At 33.0% G+C, this 19432-nt stretch overlaps 2 protein-coding genes across 7 annotated transcripts; one reads left to right on the forward strand and one right to left on the reverse strand.

Moving 5' to 3' along the window:
* Nucleotides 751-2888, forward strand: LOC104780143. Of its 6 annotated transcripts, none has more exons than XM_010504615.2 (7): nucleotides 751-1128; nucleotides 1223-1422; nucleotides 1764-1932; nucleotides 2040-2180; nucleotides 2312-2334; nucleotides 2422-2483; nucleotides 2569-2888. In XM_010504615.2, the coding sequence occupies exons 3-7, from the start codon at nucleotides 1892-1894 to the stop codon at nucleotides 2656-2658; spliced, it is 357 nt and encodes a 118-aa protein (XP_010502917.1). In that variant the 5' UTR covers nucleotides 751-1128; nucleotides 1223-1422; nucleotides 1764-1891; the 3' UTR covers nucleotides 2659-2888. The 6 variants fall into 6 exon arrangements, 3 of the variants coding, with proteins under 3 accessions (XP_010502917.1, XP_010502916.1, XP_010502918.1); XM_010504614.2 differs by having other exon boundaries at nucleotides 1249-1422; XM_010504616.2 differs by having other exon boundaries at nucleotides 1259-1422.
* LOC104780144 (cytochrome P450 708A2-like) lies at nucleotides 12255-15342 on the reverse strand. Its single transcript, XM_010504618.2, has 8 exons — nucleotides 15069-15342; nucleotides 14663-14987; nucleotides 14417-14569; nucleotides 13264-13497; nucleotides 13074-13166; nucleotides 12918-12996; nucleotides 12728-12834; nucleotides 12255-12636 (listed from the first exon to the last, which is right to left on the reverse strand). Exons 1-8 carry the CDS (start codon nucleotides 15275-15277, stop codon nucleotides 12412-12414), a joined length of 1425 nt encoding a protein of 474 aa, XP_010502920.1. The 5' UTR covers nucleotides 15278-15342; the 3' UTR covers nucleotides 12255-12411.

Below are 19432 nucleotides of genomic sequence, written 5' to 3' on the forward strand. Positions count from 1 at the left end.
CATGAAAGACGTCTGTGTTAAATGTTATTGTATTTTATTTCTTTAGTTTTATAAAAAAACAAGTTTAATTTGAAAATGATAATCTACGAGGTTTAAACATGTTAAATGTTGTTTGGTGTGACAGCCCAAGACCAAATTATTTTTGAAGAAAAAACTACATGCCGAAAATTCCATCAAATTTGAACCTATCAAATAAAAAAGAAATTACATTAATCATCAAAATAAAATTTTCTTGAAAATTTATAACATTTTCTAAGAAATTTATAAGAAATGCAAACTAGTAAAAAATTGAGATTTGAGAAGCATAACATTATTGTATGTTATTGTGTAAAGCGAAAATATTGGCCAAGTGCCAAGGTATGTTAGGTTGTCAGAGAGTTAAGGCATCTCTAGTGTTCAGCCATATCGTTCTTGCAAATGTAGAAGAGAAAAAGGTATTTTTCTTGTATCCACAAAAGATATAAAATGTAGCTGCATTCATCTCCGAAAATAGTCATTTTCGATCGATTTTTAAAATAAAAATAAAAAGTTTGATCCAAAACGGCTAACAAAAGGAGTATGTCCTATTTAACGGTTAGACTACTTTCACTATAAGAAATATGGACATTGATAGCAGAAAATATGATAGCAGAAAATATGTACTTTCACTACTTTCACGCAGTTTTCACAAGTATTATCGTTGATAAAATTTAAAAAATGAGTCTATAATAGCATTTTTAAAATGCTACACCTAAAAATATGTATGCGAGAACCAAAAATGACTCTTTCCGCCGACACTTACTAAAAATTGACTAAAAACCAGTCTCTCCCCCGCTACACTTAAAGCTCCTTTTTTTTCTAAACCAACGAACCTAAATCGTTTTATTTTCTTCTTTTCTCTTCCTCATCTCCTTCGCACTTCTTCTTCCTCTCTAGGGTTAAGAGTAGGGAGAAGCCAAGGTTTTGGCTAAGCAGCCATGAGTGAGACGAGATATACATTGCAACGACGTAATGAACAGGGAGAGAATGAATTGAAGCTGTGATGAAGTCTTCTTGTCGACAACAAACACTCGTTTGAAGATCTGGTGAAAGGAGTGTGAAGAAGAGTAAAGGCACGGCGGAGGCGTCTTTTTCTCTTAGTCTCGCCGAGTAAGTTTATGAAAGGGGATCTAGGGTTTTATTCTAATTTTGGTTGATTTGAGTTTAAGATCTAAGGTTTTTATAAGTTCCTCCTCTTCTACAGCTCATAGATTTCTTATTATGTTGAAGATTTCTGCAGTTATGCGATTTTGGCAAGATTGAGTACAAGCCAGAAATTTCGAATTGGATCAACCTAATTGGATTCGTCGAGCAACCTTTTCAGTTCGGTCCTTGCTCCGATGGAAATTTCTGGGCTGGAACTGTGATTTCTCAGCGTTTGGGTTCAAAGTCATATAGTTTCTGGTACATTTTCTGAAAGCATGAGTGTGTTGTTGGTAATTTGTTTGTGTATTTTCCATGTTTGCAACAGTTTAAGTTGGTAATCACGCCTCTATTCTAGTGATTTGCTGACAAGGTTGGAGCTCTTGGTGCTACGGTAGTAGCTTTTTATGACCAATGCAACTCTTCTACCTTCTGAATTCTTTTCCTGGGATAGATTTATTGATTAAGTCTAATTGATTCAGTCACAAGGAACTTCTTTGATTTGTTGCTTCAGATTATGTAATCTAGTGACTACACTATACCAATTAGTCTTACGTTTTCTGTTTTTGTTTTATATTTGTCTCGTGTTGTATCCATTGCAGGCTACTTCGAGACTTGGTTAAGCCACTGTGTTTGCTCTTTCAAGAAAAGGTTTATGTGTTGTCTCCTCTGTTGACCCTTATGATGGTGGTGGTGGTGGTGTCAATCTGCAACTTGAAAATAAAGATACATGCCATGCTCGAAAATGAGTTCTATGCTGGTGCTTACAAGGTATATTCACTTGGATTTTTTTTGTTTTGGTACTATAACAGGTTGAATCTTTATTTGCTTTAGCGGTGAGTATGATATCATAACATATGCTTTTGTCTTTCCTCTAGACTCCGATTGATTTTGAAGGAAGGATATCAGATTTGTTGTGAAGAACAGAGTTGCAGATCCCATCTATCAATTATTAGACTTTATGTCTTCATAAGCTGGTCTCATCTATTGTTTATCTCGTTGGTATCCTTTGCCTCAAGGTACTTCATTTGTTTTTAGCCAGTTTTTATATTTTTGCTAACAATGCGTCTGAGTTAACTAGTGTATGGAAATCCCATCAAGGTTATTGATTTTATGTTAGCAGCTATGGCTAATTTACTACACTTGACAGGGTAAAACAGTTGAATTTGGAAGGTGTCACTTTTAAACTCAGAGTTACGAACACAAGAGTTACGAACTTAATATGACACAACATTCACGTTCCCTTTTTATTACTTATAGGACACAAGAGTTACGAACTTAATATGATTAGTGGAGCATCTCAAACAGATAGTGGTGTGCAGGTTAGTCAGATAATATATTAATTTGTGTACTAATTGATTTATCTTCTCTGCATCATTTCATACTTATTTGGTGTTTGCATTGCAGCAAGCAAGCAGACCATGGAGATGCACAATCAACAATGGAGTTTGTTGGCATGAAGAGAGATGGACAGAGCAACAAGAGCAGAGATTGTGAGAGCATAAGTGATGGAGCTCATTGAGAGATACTCAGCGGGGAATATGTCAGTGTAAGATTTATTAACTTGGCTAAGGCAATTGAAGACAACAAGAACAGTCTCTAGGTTCATGTTTTTGTTGGTTGTAGCACTTCTAATATTAGGTTAAGACTTTTAATGTATTGTAGTTAAGGTTAAGATGAGATGTACTGTATTTTGAGGTTTTTATAAAGTTTTTATTATATATTGATTTTTTTTTTGCAAAATATGTATATTAATATATAAAAATCATAGATATTGAGCATAATCAAGCTGGGTGGAAAATATATTATAACAACAATATATAGCTACAGTTGATAAAACCATAGTACAAATTTTTTGTTATTATTAATTATAATATGACAAATAAAAAGCGCTACTAACAATATTAATATAGTGATAATATAATACTATTATAGAGAGAAAATTAATAGCATAGAGAAAAAACGATATTATATGTGCCCATTCTAAGATAGCAGCGGCAAAGATAGCATTTACGAAATCGCTATCAAAACGATAAAATAGTGTTTTTCGTGTGCTAAGAATACGCATATTTCTTGTAGTGTTTGCTGCAGATTAACTTGTTCCGAAATCCTCAACCAAAGTTTTCGATTCAAAACGAGAGGCTATCGAACCCGCAACATGTCTTTCGGAAAGATAGAGCCTTCGACAAACCGGCTCCTCCCTATTGATGATTCCCCAACCTAACAACTCCCTAACTCAAACTTAACACACAACCTCCATTTCTGGCAACCATTAAAATTCTCCGAGACAAGGCTAACCTCAATCTGTTTCAGTTGACGGAAATTCTATCGAAAATGGTTATTTGGATAACTGAATAGAAGTCGATAACTCAATTGGAAAATAAAGAAAATGTATCCGTCTCGGTTCAAAACTACATCTAATTAGCAAAACAAAAACTCGCGAACTTCAAAGTTGTGAACTCAAACTCGAATGTCTTGTACCACTCGACCACAATTTCTCACGGATTAATCTCCTTCCACGATTTCATCTGAATGGAAAATTTCACTATGGTAATAGATAAGCATTTTTTAATTTAAATTATGTTGTCATGTTTTTGGACATCGTGGAAAATTTCAGGAGTCTTAACTATGGTTATAGATAAGCATTTATAAATTCCCAATTTAAATTATGTGGTCATGTTTTAAGTGTAGTATAGCTAACTTTCGTTTCCTTATAAAAACGAAGTAATTTATCAAACGTTCAAACGTTAACGCGTCGATAAAATACAAAATTCAACCACCCAATATATTGTTGATGGCGATGGCAAATCTTGTCATACGTATGCGCTGATCCTCCAACTCACATATTTTAATTATTGATGACTCGTTGAGTAACAGATACTGTATCTCTACTACTTAATTTGAGATGATTAAGATACTATATCTCATTCACTCTGAGATGGCTAACAGATACTGTATCTCTATTATTTTGAGATGACTAACAGATATTGTATTTCTTACTTTGAGAGTATCTCCATTCCACATTTTTTAGGTTTCTTAAAAAATATATTTAATTATTAATTTTAATGTTATTTTATATTGATATTTAGAATAAAAAAACATATCTTTAGGAAATCTTTAACCTTAATTTACTTTAAAATCAAAGTAATATTTACTCCAACCCTACTTTATATATTCCTCTAAAATAGAGGAAATAAAATGATTACTCTATATAGAGTAATTCTAATTTTTACACTAACTCTATTTAACAAAATAGTGTTACTTTTTTAAAAATGCTTTATTTTATAGTTATTCTAATTTAGAGTAAAAAATAGGAATATACATTGGAGCTAGTTTTAGACTACTTAAAAAACATATTTACATACTCTAACAACACTCATCATAAAATAACATAATATTAATGATTAAAAATCTTAAGCCACTCACAATAAAATAATTATTCTACCAAAAGAAATTAAAAATAGTAACTAATAGAGATGATCTAAACAGAATACAAAAGGGTTAGGATATCCCCTATTTAATATTTTGGAAGTACACAACTTTTTTTGGGTAGACAATATAATAGTTATAAATTATAAAGTTATAGTTACTATTTGACTCATTAGTTGGTTACAAAATAGGTTATATGGGTTGGCTTCGTTAGTCATACAGAGTTTTAGGGGTTAAATTAATTACTTTACCTGCATTATTATTAATTACTAGCAATAAATACATTTAAAGAAAATATTCCAAAACAAAATAGGTTATATGGGTGGCTTCCTTAGTCATACCGAATTTTAGGGGTTAAAATAATTACTTTACCGGCATTATTATTAATTACTAGCAATAAATACATTTAAAGAAAATATTCCAAAGAATAATACAACTTAAAGAAAAAAATATATAGAAAAATGAAACAATAAAAACAAATCTTTAACAAAATCTTTCTCTATTAAACACGCCTGATAGAGTATATTTACACAACAATATACACTGTTAGGCGGCTAAAGAAATAGACTAAAATCTAAGGAATATTTTATATTAACAAATATATTATTAAAATTGGATTTGGGTCATTAGTTAGTTATAAAATATAATACTTGAAAATATATGATTTTTTTTTGGAAGACTATATAATAAATATATGAGTCATTAGTTGATTATAAAATTAAGATATTAATAATTTAAATGAGTTTAAGTTATGTTGTAACGCCCCGACCGCTAAATTTCAGTGAGCCTAAGTCTACTTCGAATCCATATGCCTACATTTTTTAATGGGCCTCATGTCCTTTCACTAGGTCCGTGAGCCTATCCATATCCGATAGTTGATTTGTTACGTTCGGGAGGCTTTAAAAACTTGTTACTGTTCATACAAATCATCAGATGATCTTTACTTGTGTTTTATCTTCCCATCATAAGATTACTTCAGCATAAACATACTTAATTATAGAGTTTTCTGAGAATCTTTTACTAAAAAAATAAATGAACTTTAATAACATAGGTGACTAAATTAGTTCATGTTAAACTTCTCCGCATCTGAGTGTTCCTGAAATCGAGATGTCATATTTTAATTTTTAAAACTCGTACTCAGCTGTTCGGCGTTATTTTTTCTAGTTGAGGTTTACTCATTGCGTTCTTTTTAGTCTCATTATTCATGATTAAACTTGTAGAAGGCAGCCTCAGTTTATATTTTTTTACAAATGATTAAGACCTCAAGTTCTTTTGTTTGTTTTAAAGTATTATTTCAAGCCATTGGAAACATTAAAATACACACTTAGGGTATCTTTATAGGGAACACTTTAGGGTGTTCTTAGAGTATAAATATTTTGAAAATAATGTAAAATCATTAGTTAAGATCTTTTATTAAAAAGTTAGTTATTGGGAGAACATGTTTAAGATCATAAGATTTAATAATATAATATTTTTAAACATATTACATTTATAAAAACTTTTAAAATAACATTTAAATTGCAATCTTATAAAACTTTTACAAAAATTCAAAATACAATACCAAATTTTTATGAAACAAAAAAAACATTGTAAATAAAATTTAAAACAAAACCAAACAAACATATTACTTAATTAATGAAAGCATACAAACATTTTATTTAATTAATACATAGATGAATGTCCAAATTTATTCCATATATTCTCAATCAAATCTTCCTTTAATTTGTGATGTGCTTGTATATCACGAATTATTGTTTGGCCATCACCTAAACCCTCAAGATTTGAAGGCATATTTACTGAAAACGTAAGATCCAGAGTAGTTTCAGTTCCATCTTCTTGTTGGAATTCTTGTTCGTCATAGAGTGTATATGAATCTCGTTCATCTTTGACAATCATATTATGGAGTATGAGACATGCTCTCATAATATATGCAATTTTACCCTTTGACCATAAAAGAGATAGATTTTTAATCATGGCGAATATAGATTGCAGGACTCCAAATGCACGCTTAACATCTTTTTGTGCACCTTCTTGATGTTCTGCAAACAAACGATGTTTCAGGTGTTGTGGTTGTGGGATGGATTTAACAAATGTTGCCCATTCGAGGAAAATACCATCCGTCAGATAGTAAGCCAAATTATACTCATTTCTGTTGACATAGTACGTAACTTCGGGAGCTTGACCATAAATAATGTCATTAAATACTGGTGATTGATCAAGAACATTTAAATCGTTACAAGTACCTGGAGCTCCAAAAAATATTGTGCCATATCCAGAGATCTTGTGAAGCTACTGCCTACAAAACAATTGTTGGTTTACCGGTGCCTCGTGAATACATTCCTTTCCAAGCGGTTGGGCAATTTTTCCACTTCCAATGCATACATCGATGCTTCCAACCATCCCGGGAAAACCCCGCTGTTCTCCATAAAAGAGTGGCCTTTGAAGATCCTCTGTTGTGGGTCGGCGTAGGTATTCAATGCCAAACAAGTCAACTATTCCGACGACGAAATGTTCCAAACATTTACAAGCAGTACATTCAGAAAGACGTATATATTCGTCAACCGACTCCGACCCAGTCCCATATGCTAATAGTCGAATTGCTGCAGTACATTGTTGTAGCGGTGATAGACCATTCCGGAAGGTTGCATCTTTTTTTGGCTTAAAATATGGAACTTCTTCACTGAGATGATTCACAATACGCAAAAACAATGACTTGTTCATTCTAAACTGTCGGCGGAATTGGTGAGCATTGTAAGTCGGATTATCACAAAAATAATCGTTCCACAAACGTTCGTGCCCATCTTCCCGTTTTCTATCGATATATGTACGTGTTTTCCTTTCGGCCGGAATTGCCTCTTCAACAGCTTCAAATTGATTATTAAATTTCTCTTAAAAAAATTGGTTAAAACTATCATTATTTGGATCATAATGGTAGTGAAAATTGTTGGAAGAAGATGCCATAAGATGAACAAGAGAAGGAAATATTTGTTTTGGGTGAGAAGGAAATGTTTTTTTTTGGTGAGAGAAGGAAATGTTTGTGTTTGATAAGAGAAGGAAATGTTTGTGTTTGTTGAGAGAAACAAATGTTTGTTTTTGTTGAATTAAAACCTTGTGTTCTTCTCATATATATAGAGTGATCATCAACTCTTGTGAAACATCAATGTTTGGTGTTAGATAAACTCTTGTGACTCTGTTAAAATTTGACTTTAAAACTAAAATCCAAACAACCCTAAACAAAGCTTACAATCAAGCCGATCACGGGTTCACCATCCCGTGTACATACCAAAGAAGCCTAAACAGAGCTTACAATCAAGCCTAAACAAAAATCCAAACAAGCCGATCACGGGTTCACTAGTCTCTTCCTACAATCATACAATACATGGGTACATACCAAAAAGCTTACAATCATACCGAAGCGAACAACAACTACCGAAGCCTAAACAAATTTACTTACTGATCATGAAAAGTACCACTACCATAACCATCATACCGAAGCAAACAACAACTACCAATTGAGGGGTCATTTGAAAGAATGGTTTCTTCTCTTGTCCTTCAGTTACGAGCCTCTCCAGATTCACCAACCTCTGATCTGACTGGTTTTGATGGTCCTTGAGCTGGATCAGTTGTGTCTCATAATCAGGTAGTGGTTGAGCTTCACGGCTCCACAGACTTGTGAATCCAATCTCAGCTGATGGTTGCGGAGGATAGTAACAGGTCTCAGCCTCCTCTTCCGAATCGGAACTATAGTCTAATGGGCTGTTTATACCATAGTCGTATAAAGAGTCCATGACTTCTTAAACCTGAAACCAAAACACATATATAAGTTCCCAACGCATAGATAAACATAGAGAACAAACATCCGAGATTCATTAAAAACATAGAGAGCATACATAGTTAAACATAGAGAACAAACATCCGAGATTCATTAAAAACATAGAGAGCATACATAGTTAAACATAGAGAACAAACATCCGAGATTCATTAAAAACATAGAGAGCATACATAGTTAAACATAGAGAACAAACATCCGCTTAAAAACATAAGACAAACATAGTCAAAACAGTTCAGCCATTAGCTTCTTCTTTAGCGCTTTTTCATCTTTTCTAGGGTTTCATTCTTAGCAATGAGAGTGTCAAGAATGGACATCTTTTGGAGTTGTTTCATGCCCTCCAAATCCTTCTGTTTTATCTCCCACATGTGACTAAACTCTGCAGATGGTGCAGCCTTCTCTTTGCCTTTGTTCCTTAATTTTTTCGTTGCCTTTATGCCCAGAGGCCTGCTCTCGTGCTCACCAACAACAGAACCTGTAGATCCTGCAGCATCATCAGCTTTTCTTTTGTTAGAGCTGGTTGTCTTTAGAGTGGGGTTCATAGCCTCCAGGTTTGCCCATTTCTGTTCATAGCGTAGCACACTCCAAACCAAACTTCTTCTTGTACAGCTTAGTATAGATTTGGTGAGCATTTTGTAAAATATCTAAATCGTTCATGCCACTAGCTTTCTCACCCTCTGCCTCTGCAAAAGCTCCACAGAACCTGCTCACTTCCTTACTGATTTTTTGCCATCTTTGTCTACAATGGTCAGGGCGCCGAGGCTCAGCACCACCACATACATGACTACTGGTTTCATAATAGTCTCCTATACGAATCCAAAAGGACCCTGCCTTTTGGCCATTCCCAACTATTGCATCCTTCGATGTGTTTAACTACCGCTTATTAGGACTAAGTCATCTTGTGTGGACCATATCCGTCTCTCCCTACGCTGTTCTGCTGTCTCTTCTGATTGACTAGGAGGTTGACTCGGCTGTGAACTAGTTTGTGAAATAAAAGCAGGGATTTGAGAGGAACCAATGTTTACATTGGGAGCAAATCTGTCATATGGGAAGTTAAGAAGGCTAAAGTAGGATTGAGACTGACTGTTAGGAGTATTGTTTGATTCCATAGCAATCAGAATTAAACAAGGAAGAAGCTTATTCGAAAGTTCTAGAGATTGGAAGAAAGAAGCAAATAAGATGGATGATAGAAGAGAAGTAAAAGATAAGAGAGATTGATTATTTGGGTCGGATGTAATATAGAGAAGTTAAGAAGATCATTAAATCAAAAGTTTGGTGTTGTTAGAGACTTTTAATTCTAAATAACCATTACCTACTTCAGTCAAATCAGAAGTAAATAAAGGTCATTGAGTGTTTTTTATATGTAAACCAAGACATTCATTACCTACTAAACTATTATTGTTAAACCATTCATATAATATATACAAGTTTTAGAAGTTTCAAAGCTTTCATAGACAACTCAGTTTCAAAAGTTTTAAAAGTTTCGAAAGTTTCAAATCGGTTTTTAAAGTTTTAAGACTACTGAAACCTAAATAGCAAAACTACAATCACAACTAATACGAGAACATGACAAGATGATAAAAGGTTAGATGCGGAGACATACAAAGCAAAACTAAGTGACACTAAATTCACAACAACTCAATTACAAGAAATAAACCTAATCAAACATCCGAGACCATCACAAAATAATTCTGAGAAACTCATTACATTACTACACTTAACAAGCCACAATCAAACAACACTTAACAAGCCACTACAATCAAATAAAATTTGTGAATATACACTTACACTACTACCTAAACCACAACACCACTCAAATCATCCGAGACCAACCTTGTGACTTACCTTTTACTTTTGAGTAATGCAGGTTTGTTGATGGATATCCGATTTAATTTGTCCTGGTTAACCTCACCTACAAGCCTCATAAACAAAGCAAAATCGATTTTTGTTCATCAGTGTAAGGCTAAAGCAAAATCGATTAAGGTTGATTTCAAATACAGGGCAAAATCGATTTGAAATCACTCATACAAATCGATTAAGGTTGATTTCAAATACAACACACGACACTCAAAATTCACTCATACAAATCCTATATTGATTAATCAAAACCTTATACTGACAGATGAGACGAAACCCTATAACATGATACTAAATCGAAACCTAATTCAGAGATTTCAAGACCCTAAATCGATGAAACATCGATGAAACAACGGAGATGAGATTATCTTGTCTATATCGCCGGAGATGAGATTTGCGAGACAGAGGAGACAGAGGAGACGAGGAGATCTCTTGAGTTTGGCGAGACAGAGGAGACAGAGGAAACGAGGAGATCACTTGACTTGCAATAGAGGAGACAGAGGCGAAATTGCCTCTCGATTTTGGTGTTTTAATGGCCGGAAAATACACCTTAATCGGAGAAGATGGTGCATATGCAAGCTATCGCCGTTTGGGAGAGAAACACGAAAACCCTAGCCACGATATCGAACAAAATGAAAAATGAAACGATCTCTCGGTTGCAAAAAAATTGTTTCCAATCATAGTACGCCACGTCACAGTAGAACAAGCCTAGAAACAGTTCTGAATTAAGATCCATCAACATGTTCTAAGGCCACTTTTACAATACTTTCATTTAAAAAAAGCCTTAGAACACAGCACAAGTCGATAAAGATGGCCTTAACTTCAACTTGTATACGTAGCAGCACTAGTGAATTCTAGGAACTAGGAACTGATCTAAATTATTAAATAACAAAATGATTTAATTTTCTTTCCTTTAATATATGTCTTGGGATTTTTTATGATGTAGGTAGGGTTCCAATCAAGCACCATCTAACTTCGTAGACTTTAAACTATTTTTCCCCCCTTTGTCGATGATTTGACCATTTGATCTCGTGCCATACCTTTAGGAAATGGCCAGCTAAGACAATCAGCATTGGTAGCAACTAGCAATTATGAGGGTTGCTCAAAATAATATATTTTAATCATTTTTAAAATATTATTATATATTTAAATAATAAATGTGAAAAAAAAATTGATTAATTATAAACTGTCATATATAAAAGGAAAGATTTTTAAGATGCTTTCTGAAAAAAGTTTCTCATTTTTTAATTTGATTTATTATTATTTTTAAATTTTTTATTGTGAGTACCTTTAAAAATAACTAAGACGATATGTTGCAAGTTTCCCATCTGACTAGATATAATCTATTGAGGTTTCAGATATTCTGTTCTCTATAGGTTCTGTCTTCTGTGTTATGTGATGAATCTTGTGAACTTTGACTATCTGAAGTCTAACATCCCCAATTGACACGGAGCCTTCAAAAATTGCTTTACATTTCCATGGTACAACTCATAATATTTAGTATACCGCAAATTTATAGCTCAATACTCTACTTGTGACACTACGTTACCTGAGTAATTTTGTCAAGTGAAGATTATGATAATTTCAGTTTTCATAGACCTACTTGAGTAATTCATAATCTCTCAAATATCATTTCCATATAATCAGTTTGAGAAAAGATGATTCCGTCAAAATTTATAGTGAACTTGATTCATAGGATGACATTTACTAATCCCATGTCTCTTATGTTAAACTTTCTACTAAAATATGTTATTAGTTTGCTAGATTTTTTTTTTTGCTTCCCCTATTGAACATGCCATCTGTGCGAACAAGCACAACAGTTGGAGAAGTTACGTTTAATTTTGATGTAGATATATTTAACACAATTTTTGATGCGAAAAACATTTGACATCATTAAATATTTACGCTAAGAGTTTTGTAGTGCTCACTCATAAAGTTAGTGGAATACTTCACCGAAATCTGAATACACGTTTCTATATCTAGGAAAATAAAAATATCTTCTTATTCGAAGTCTTCAAATTTATTTAACTTTAAACAAAGTTTGATAATATTTGGATAGAGATTAAATTATCCTCCATGTGAATACGAAGCTTACATTACCATGTGTACATTTAGATAGACTTAAGATCTCCAAATCAATCGGTGGGAGAATGAGAGATGTTCAAATTGATGCCATTGGGGAAAGAAACTAGTGGTGTACGAGTGACCTCGGTGTCTTGTGCCATCGAGAAATCGTAGTTGATGACAAGATGGTGAAGGAGGATTGCAATCTGAAGTCTTGCAAATTCTGCACCAGGGCACAATCTCAATCCACCTCCAAATACCATGAACGTCCTAGAACCATGAACCAGTTCTTTGCCCTGTTCCACGTTTTCATCAATTTATATTCTTTGTAAGATATTTTTGATTAGATATCGAAAATGCTTTAGAAAGACTAGAATTAGTATATACCTCCCATCTCCATGGATTAAACTCGTAAGGGTTCTCATATATCGCAGGATCATAATGAATCAGTGAACTTGCAACTACCACCATCCAACCCTTTGGAATCGTATATCCTGTGACAAATGTTTGCACCACAAAACTATTAATTTAGAGAATACGTTTGAAGAAGTGGCCACATTTTAATAGTAATACTTGCCTTGGATTTCAACATCTCTTAAAGCTTTTCTAAACAATACTGGAGTCACATTTGCCAGTCTAAGAGTCTCATTGATCACCTGCATTGCAACATATGCTTCGTCTTTAATCTTCCTCATATTATTATTGAAATTACTAAAAGATATCTAAAAGTTACCATATTGGTGAATGTCATGTTGTTTTTGTACTCTTCCCAGCTTAATCCAGATTTCTTATCAACTCTGTTTTGAAGGATAGCATCATGCTCTCTCTGCCATATTATAAGCATATAATGTCAAATCGATGCTTCTTTTGTCTTCTTTAGATAAGTGAAAACTTGTTAGCTTATATATCGATATAAATATTACCTTCAACTCTAAGAAAACTTTATGGTTATTGGTAACATAGTTTACTGCCATGGAACCAACTGTAGATGTAGTATCTTTAGCGGCGACAGGAATAGCAAAGATGTTGTCCACGACGGCTTGGTCATCAAAGATGACATCTTTTCGCATCGTGTTGAGGATGTCTTCCTGCTTCTCTTCCGATTCTTTCCTTGATAAGAGAACATTCGCTATTACCTTCATCGCAGATTTGCGTGCCTAGATGCAATTGATAGAAACAATTTTTAGACTTTTAGTCCAACAGAATAAAATGTATTTTATTACAATTTTTTCAAACAAACTTATAGATAAATTAAAATATCTTATGTCAAAAACATTTGACACTCCATACAATATACAGTCCATGTGCAAAAAGTACAATGAATTAATTTAGATATTGGAAAACAACGGTATGGATAATTTATATCTAGAACACGATTGCAGCTAAGTAATGAACATTTTAATTTTTAAAGCATTTTTATTAGATCGGACGGCAAAAATCTACTCCTAAGAGCATGTAAGCGGTGTTCTATAAGGATTGCTCAAACAATTTTTTGGCCAAAAATAAAATAAAAAAATAAAAAATTGGGCCACTAAGCTGAAAAGTGAGAATCGTTGCTCTAAAGAGAAGCGAAAGCAACTGTAAAGAAATAGTACGCGACAAATTCTGATTGTGTATTAATTAAATATAAAACACAATTATTTTATTTTTCTTATTTTCTTCTTTCTTTTCACTAATATATTTCTGTTTCTTCTCTCGACAAAACGGTGAATTGCATACGCAATCTTGATAATGGTTCTCTAGTGGAATAGTGATTTTATTTACAATTGTTAGTAAATTACTTTGATTAGTTTAATATTAATTATATAACGGTGAATTGCATACGCAACCTTGATAATGGTTCTCTAGTGGAATAGTGATTTTGTTTACAATTGTTAGTAGATTACTTTGATTAGTTTAATATTAATTATATAATTAATTTAATTATAAGCAACTCATATGAGTTGCTTTAGTGCAGATGGTCTAATATATATCTAAATTTTAAAAATTAATAAAATATCAGAATTCTAATGTTATTAATTGTTAAAAGTTTTACTGTATAAAAGATATTCTTAAAAACAGAGACAAAGTACTTACCACAATAGCTTTGTAAAACGATTTCCAGGTAGAAAGACTAAAAGATGACTTATACCAGTCAAGATTGAAGGCCATGAAGATGTCCATTAGATTATCTTCAGCCTCTGATTTGAGGTCACTTATCAACTTGGGGGTCAAGTGCTTTATTATCAACTACAAAAGTAACATACAAAATTATTGTTAACAAATTTTAATTCATCAACAAAAAAGAGAAAAAGAAAAAGAAAAAAAACCTGATGTACATACGTTTGCAACTGTCTCCTTAATATCGAAGCTCCCCAAGCTAGCCTTTGATTTAAGATCTTCGCAGGTCGCTCGGTCCATGTCTCCAATCAACTTCCACTTCAAACCCTCGGTGCCAAGAAAGTTCAGAGTGATTTGTTTGACATGCTTGTGGGTCTTCCCATGATCGACTAATGACTTGTCTTTTCCAAAGACTTTGAAAAACCCATCCGGAAGGCTAAACATGAAAGACTTGTTTTCTTGCCGTAAAATCTCGTACATCACATCATGGTCTGTCACTACCACGGTGTTGGATCCAAAAATGTTGGTCCGAAATAGTGTCCCGTACCTAAAACGTTCACCCAGTTACAAACATATATGCAAATACTCAATGGATCTTCTCGCTAAATGATAAGTTTGATCTTCTAACCTGGACATCCTCTTTTTGAGAAATGGTGAGGTCTCGTAGAATCCATGAGATTTAAAGAAGGCTATTGTCTCTCCGATGATTGGAAAACCCATTGATCCCGGAGGTAACTTGCCATTGCACTTGGGGTTTGACCATCGGTACCACCATCTGCTGATCACTACAACAACTAAAGCTGTAACACATATCGAAATGTTCCAAATGATGTTCATTTTACTGTGTCTTTCAAGTTTGAAGAGTCACAAGTTCCGATCTTCTCTATTATATTATATATATAGAGAAGAAAATAACTACAAGTTCAGCAGATTTACACACATATATATATATATATATTATATTGTCAAACATCACGTTGTATTGATTTATTTAATTATTAGATGTTGTTTGGCGTGTAACCTAAAATTACTTTTTATATTATACACTAATGGTAATTACTGTAAAAGTTAAATTACTGATGTTATTATATAATTTTTCTAATAAGAATTATTATCAACGATTAGAAATTTAATATGTGATGTCCTGAACCGTTGCTTAAATTTAAAGATTTACAGGTCTCTAATGGCATTTTTGTATTAAATTATTAAAATGCTTCCTATCAGTGTAGAGTTAAGTTAATAACGTCACCAGTTCAAAACTTCAAAACTTCCCTTAAATAATAATTAGATAATTACCCCATCTTCCTGCAGGAAATACGGTGATGTAAGCAAAAAAATATTTTTAAAATTGATTTGGTTATCTGAATCACGAAATTGAATTTATATTTTCGGTCAATTATTCAAAAACAACATCACGATTAAGTATATTTGAGTTTAAGCGATTTCAAGATGAGTGACTTTTGGAACGTGATTGTCAAAATTGTACGATTGAAGATAAAATATCGGAAAAGATCACATAGTAATTTGTACGAACGATAGAAAAAAATATTGAAAACTTTCCACACATAGCATACTGGCCATGGATAAAGGTAAGCTTACTGGCCTAAAAAAACGTGGGACCTATTAAGAAAGGTGGAGGTCGCAAGTGGTATCAGAACAAACTCAGACTAGTGTGGAGCCAAGAAGATTCACACTGATAGTAGGTTACGATCTTGGTGAGCAACAAGGACGTTACAATCTGCTAGTAGAGGTGAATAGTATCACCTAGATTTCAGGAAATATTGTGGTGAATGCAAAGAAGGTTTAAAATATTAATTTTGCCACTTATGTCACAAAAGTAAAATTATCTTTTCAGTCAAGCGTCTTAAGAGAAGTCCACAATTAAACGTGCTTGAGCTGGATCAACCATCTTAAGAGAGTCCACAATTAAACGTGTTTGAGCTGCAGCGATTTTAAAAGTGACTTTCTGAAAAATGATTGTTGGAACTGTGTGAATGAAAACAAAATAAGGGAAAATATGGCGTAATAAGTTATAGAGATCAGTAAATAAGTATTTAAGAAAGCATGCGGTCTTAGCCTCCTAGACGTTGCATAAAGACCATCGAATAAAAGTGGACGCACAAATCTAGAAAGGACGTGGAACCATTAAGAAAGCATATAATCGGTATTAGGGATACAATATCCCACTTTGGAAGTTGATTAGGATCTTCAGTAGTATATATAAGATATGGGCCTTTCCACTCATTGCCAACTGGTTTTGAGTTGGAAGCCCACAATCTAATATGGTATCAAAGCCCGGTCCGCAGATGCTCAACCCAATGCACAATCGGTCCGGCCCAAATATTTGGTCCGCTGATTCATGCCCGCACATACCGAGATTGATGCTTAGAAGAATCATCATCTCGAGGGGGCGTATTAGAGATACAATATCCCACATTGGAAGTTGAATAGGATCTTAAGTGGTATATATAAGATATGAACCTCTCTACTCATTGCCAATTTGTTTTGAATTAGAAACCCACAATTTAATAGTCGGGTCATCACAAGTAATATTAGAGTAAAATCTAGAAAAATGTGTAGTGAAAAGGACTCAGGCTTAGGGGTGACGAGTGCTGGTTGATGGTTGTTGGTTTAGATCTTTGGTGATTTTTTACTCATCCAACCAATTTAATTTATTGCTTTCGTGGCCAAATTTGAATATGGGATATATTTGCTACAGTCATATTTTCTTAATTGAATTCACCTTGTTTAGTTGACATTAAAAAAAAAAACAAAATCGAAGTTGTTATTATTTGTGATTTTATATCATTTTTTTTTTGTCAAACTTATACCCTTTTTCCTTCTTGCTATAAAATTTCATGGTCTTATCTTGATGAGTGTCTACAACCAACCACTATTAGATTTATATTAAATGTCAACCACTAGAATCAATTTCAAGAACTAAAAATAAGCGCACGAGGAAGTTTTGAAAAGAGGAAAACGATAAAAATCAATCCCAATTATTTGCCAAATAATTATCCATACTCAAACTTTAACATCTTCCCAAATAACAACGTAAACTGTATTAAAATTTAAATTTACAATCTAAACTATAAAAATGTTGTTAATTTCAACGTTTGTTCGAATAATGTTAAGTCAGAGTTTAACGGTATTGAGTCAGACGATCCGTAACATCCATATAGCATTGGGACTTACCAAAACTACGTCATTTTGTCATTTTTGAGTGTGTTGTGGCAATAAATGATCAAAAATGAAGTCTCACAACACACCCGAAAATGGACTTTAATACCCTATTTTTTTGTCAAACACTTTTTTTCTTGCCACAATACAAAAGGACTTAGTTTTAGTCAGTCTCGGTGCCACATGAACGCTAATAGTCATTTGACTCAGCACCGTTAAATTATAACTTAACACCGTTTGAGCAGATGTTGAAATTAACAATATTTAATATAGTTCAGATAACAAGTTTAAATTTTAATACAGTTCAAATTGTTATTTGCACGGTGTTGAAATTTTTGTACGAAAACGTGTTCGGTAAATAGTTGGGATTGATTTTAGTCGTTTTCCCTTTTTTAAAAAATACTCACTAATATATATATATATAGATATATATAAGCAAAGATAATTAAGAATTAGTTCTCAAATGAGATCTTTTAAGTATCTTTTGAGAGACTCTATACATACAAATTAATATTTAATTGGTTTAATTTTTTTTTATTTAAGTTTATATGCACTGTACATGTTCTTTCTGGATTTTTATTGGGACCATCGTTACTTTCGATCAGTTCAATTTCAACAGTTTGAAAATTTCAGAGGAAACATATTTTTAATTTCAAACGACATTCCATGTTTCAATATGTCGCTTGTATCCAATGTTTTATTTGCAGGTTATAATATTTTCGGTTTATTTGGATTGTATATTCCTGTTTTAGTTAAACTGAAATAAATGCACTCGCATAAGGACAAATTGTATTCATATATATATATATATATATATGTATATATATATTTATTATTTTATTCTCCTATGTAATAGTAATGATGAAAAAGAGATCCCACACCGAGAACCAAATTAACCAAAAAATTTCTTTCTTATTTTTCTACATATTAATCAAATATGTTTTAAAGGATCTTTAATATAGTCTGCTCAATAAAAATGTTATAAAATAAATAATTAAAAGACTTCCAAATTTTTTTTTCCATTAGAGAGTACATAACTAAAATTGTAAAAATAAATTATAGAAACAATTGAGAAATGATTATGTGGTATCCATAAAAGTACTCCTTAAATATAAAAATTCCAATTATTATATGTTCGCTATTGTTTGTGAAAAATAGCAACATTCACATAATAATAATTGTTAGTATTAGTTGATATTGCATCTCCATAATTGAAGTATTTAATAATAAAACTGTAAAAAGAAATTATAGAATCAATTGAGAAATAAAAAACCTGTCTTTCCATTGTAAAGGTGAATCTTCTTAAACCTCTTTTCTCTCTCAGGTGCTACTACCGAGGCTTCAAATATATCAATCTCCTCCAACGTCCGTGAAGCTTTTGCTCGTCGGCATCGGGATCTCGCTCCATCTACTTTCTTTGCTATTAAAGTTTCCTCTATTTTTTCTTTACTTTTTTCTCCGTTTTTCTTTTGGTTACATATCCCCCCCCCACAAACCTCAGATCCTGGCGAAATATTAATAGACAGAGTTAAAACGCGCAGGTGGTTTCCGGTAAACTCCCTCCTCTTTCCTCTGAACGCTTCAGCCGGTGTACCGGATCCACAATCAAATGACATGCGTACAATCAGATCTGGATGTGTATCCTCCCCCACTACAAGAAAACAGCCCATTCCCGACTACAGTAAGAGTCGTTAAGTAGTCGCTAATTTGCTGTTTACGACTCAGTTACGGCTAAAACGTGTAGTCGTAAATCCTTAGTCGGTAAAAGAATTAGTCGTAAAAATAGTCGTTATTTAACGACTACTGTACGAC

This window comes from Camelina sativa, chromosome 4 (assembly GCF_000633955.1).
Source record: "Camelina sativa cultivar DH55 chromosome 4, Cs, whole genome shotgun sequence".
In the NCBI taxonomy this organism is placed as follows: Eukaryota; Viridiplantae; Streptophyta; class Magnoliopsida; order Brassicales; family Brassicaceae; genus Camelina; species Camelina sativa.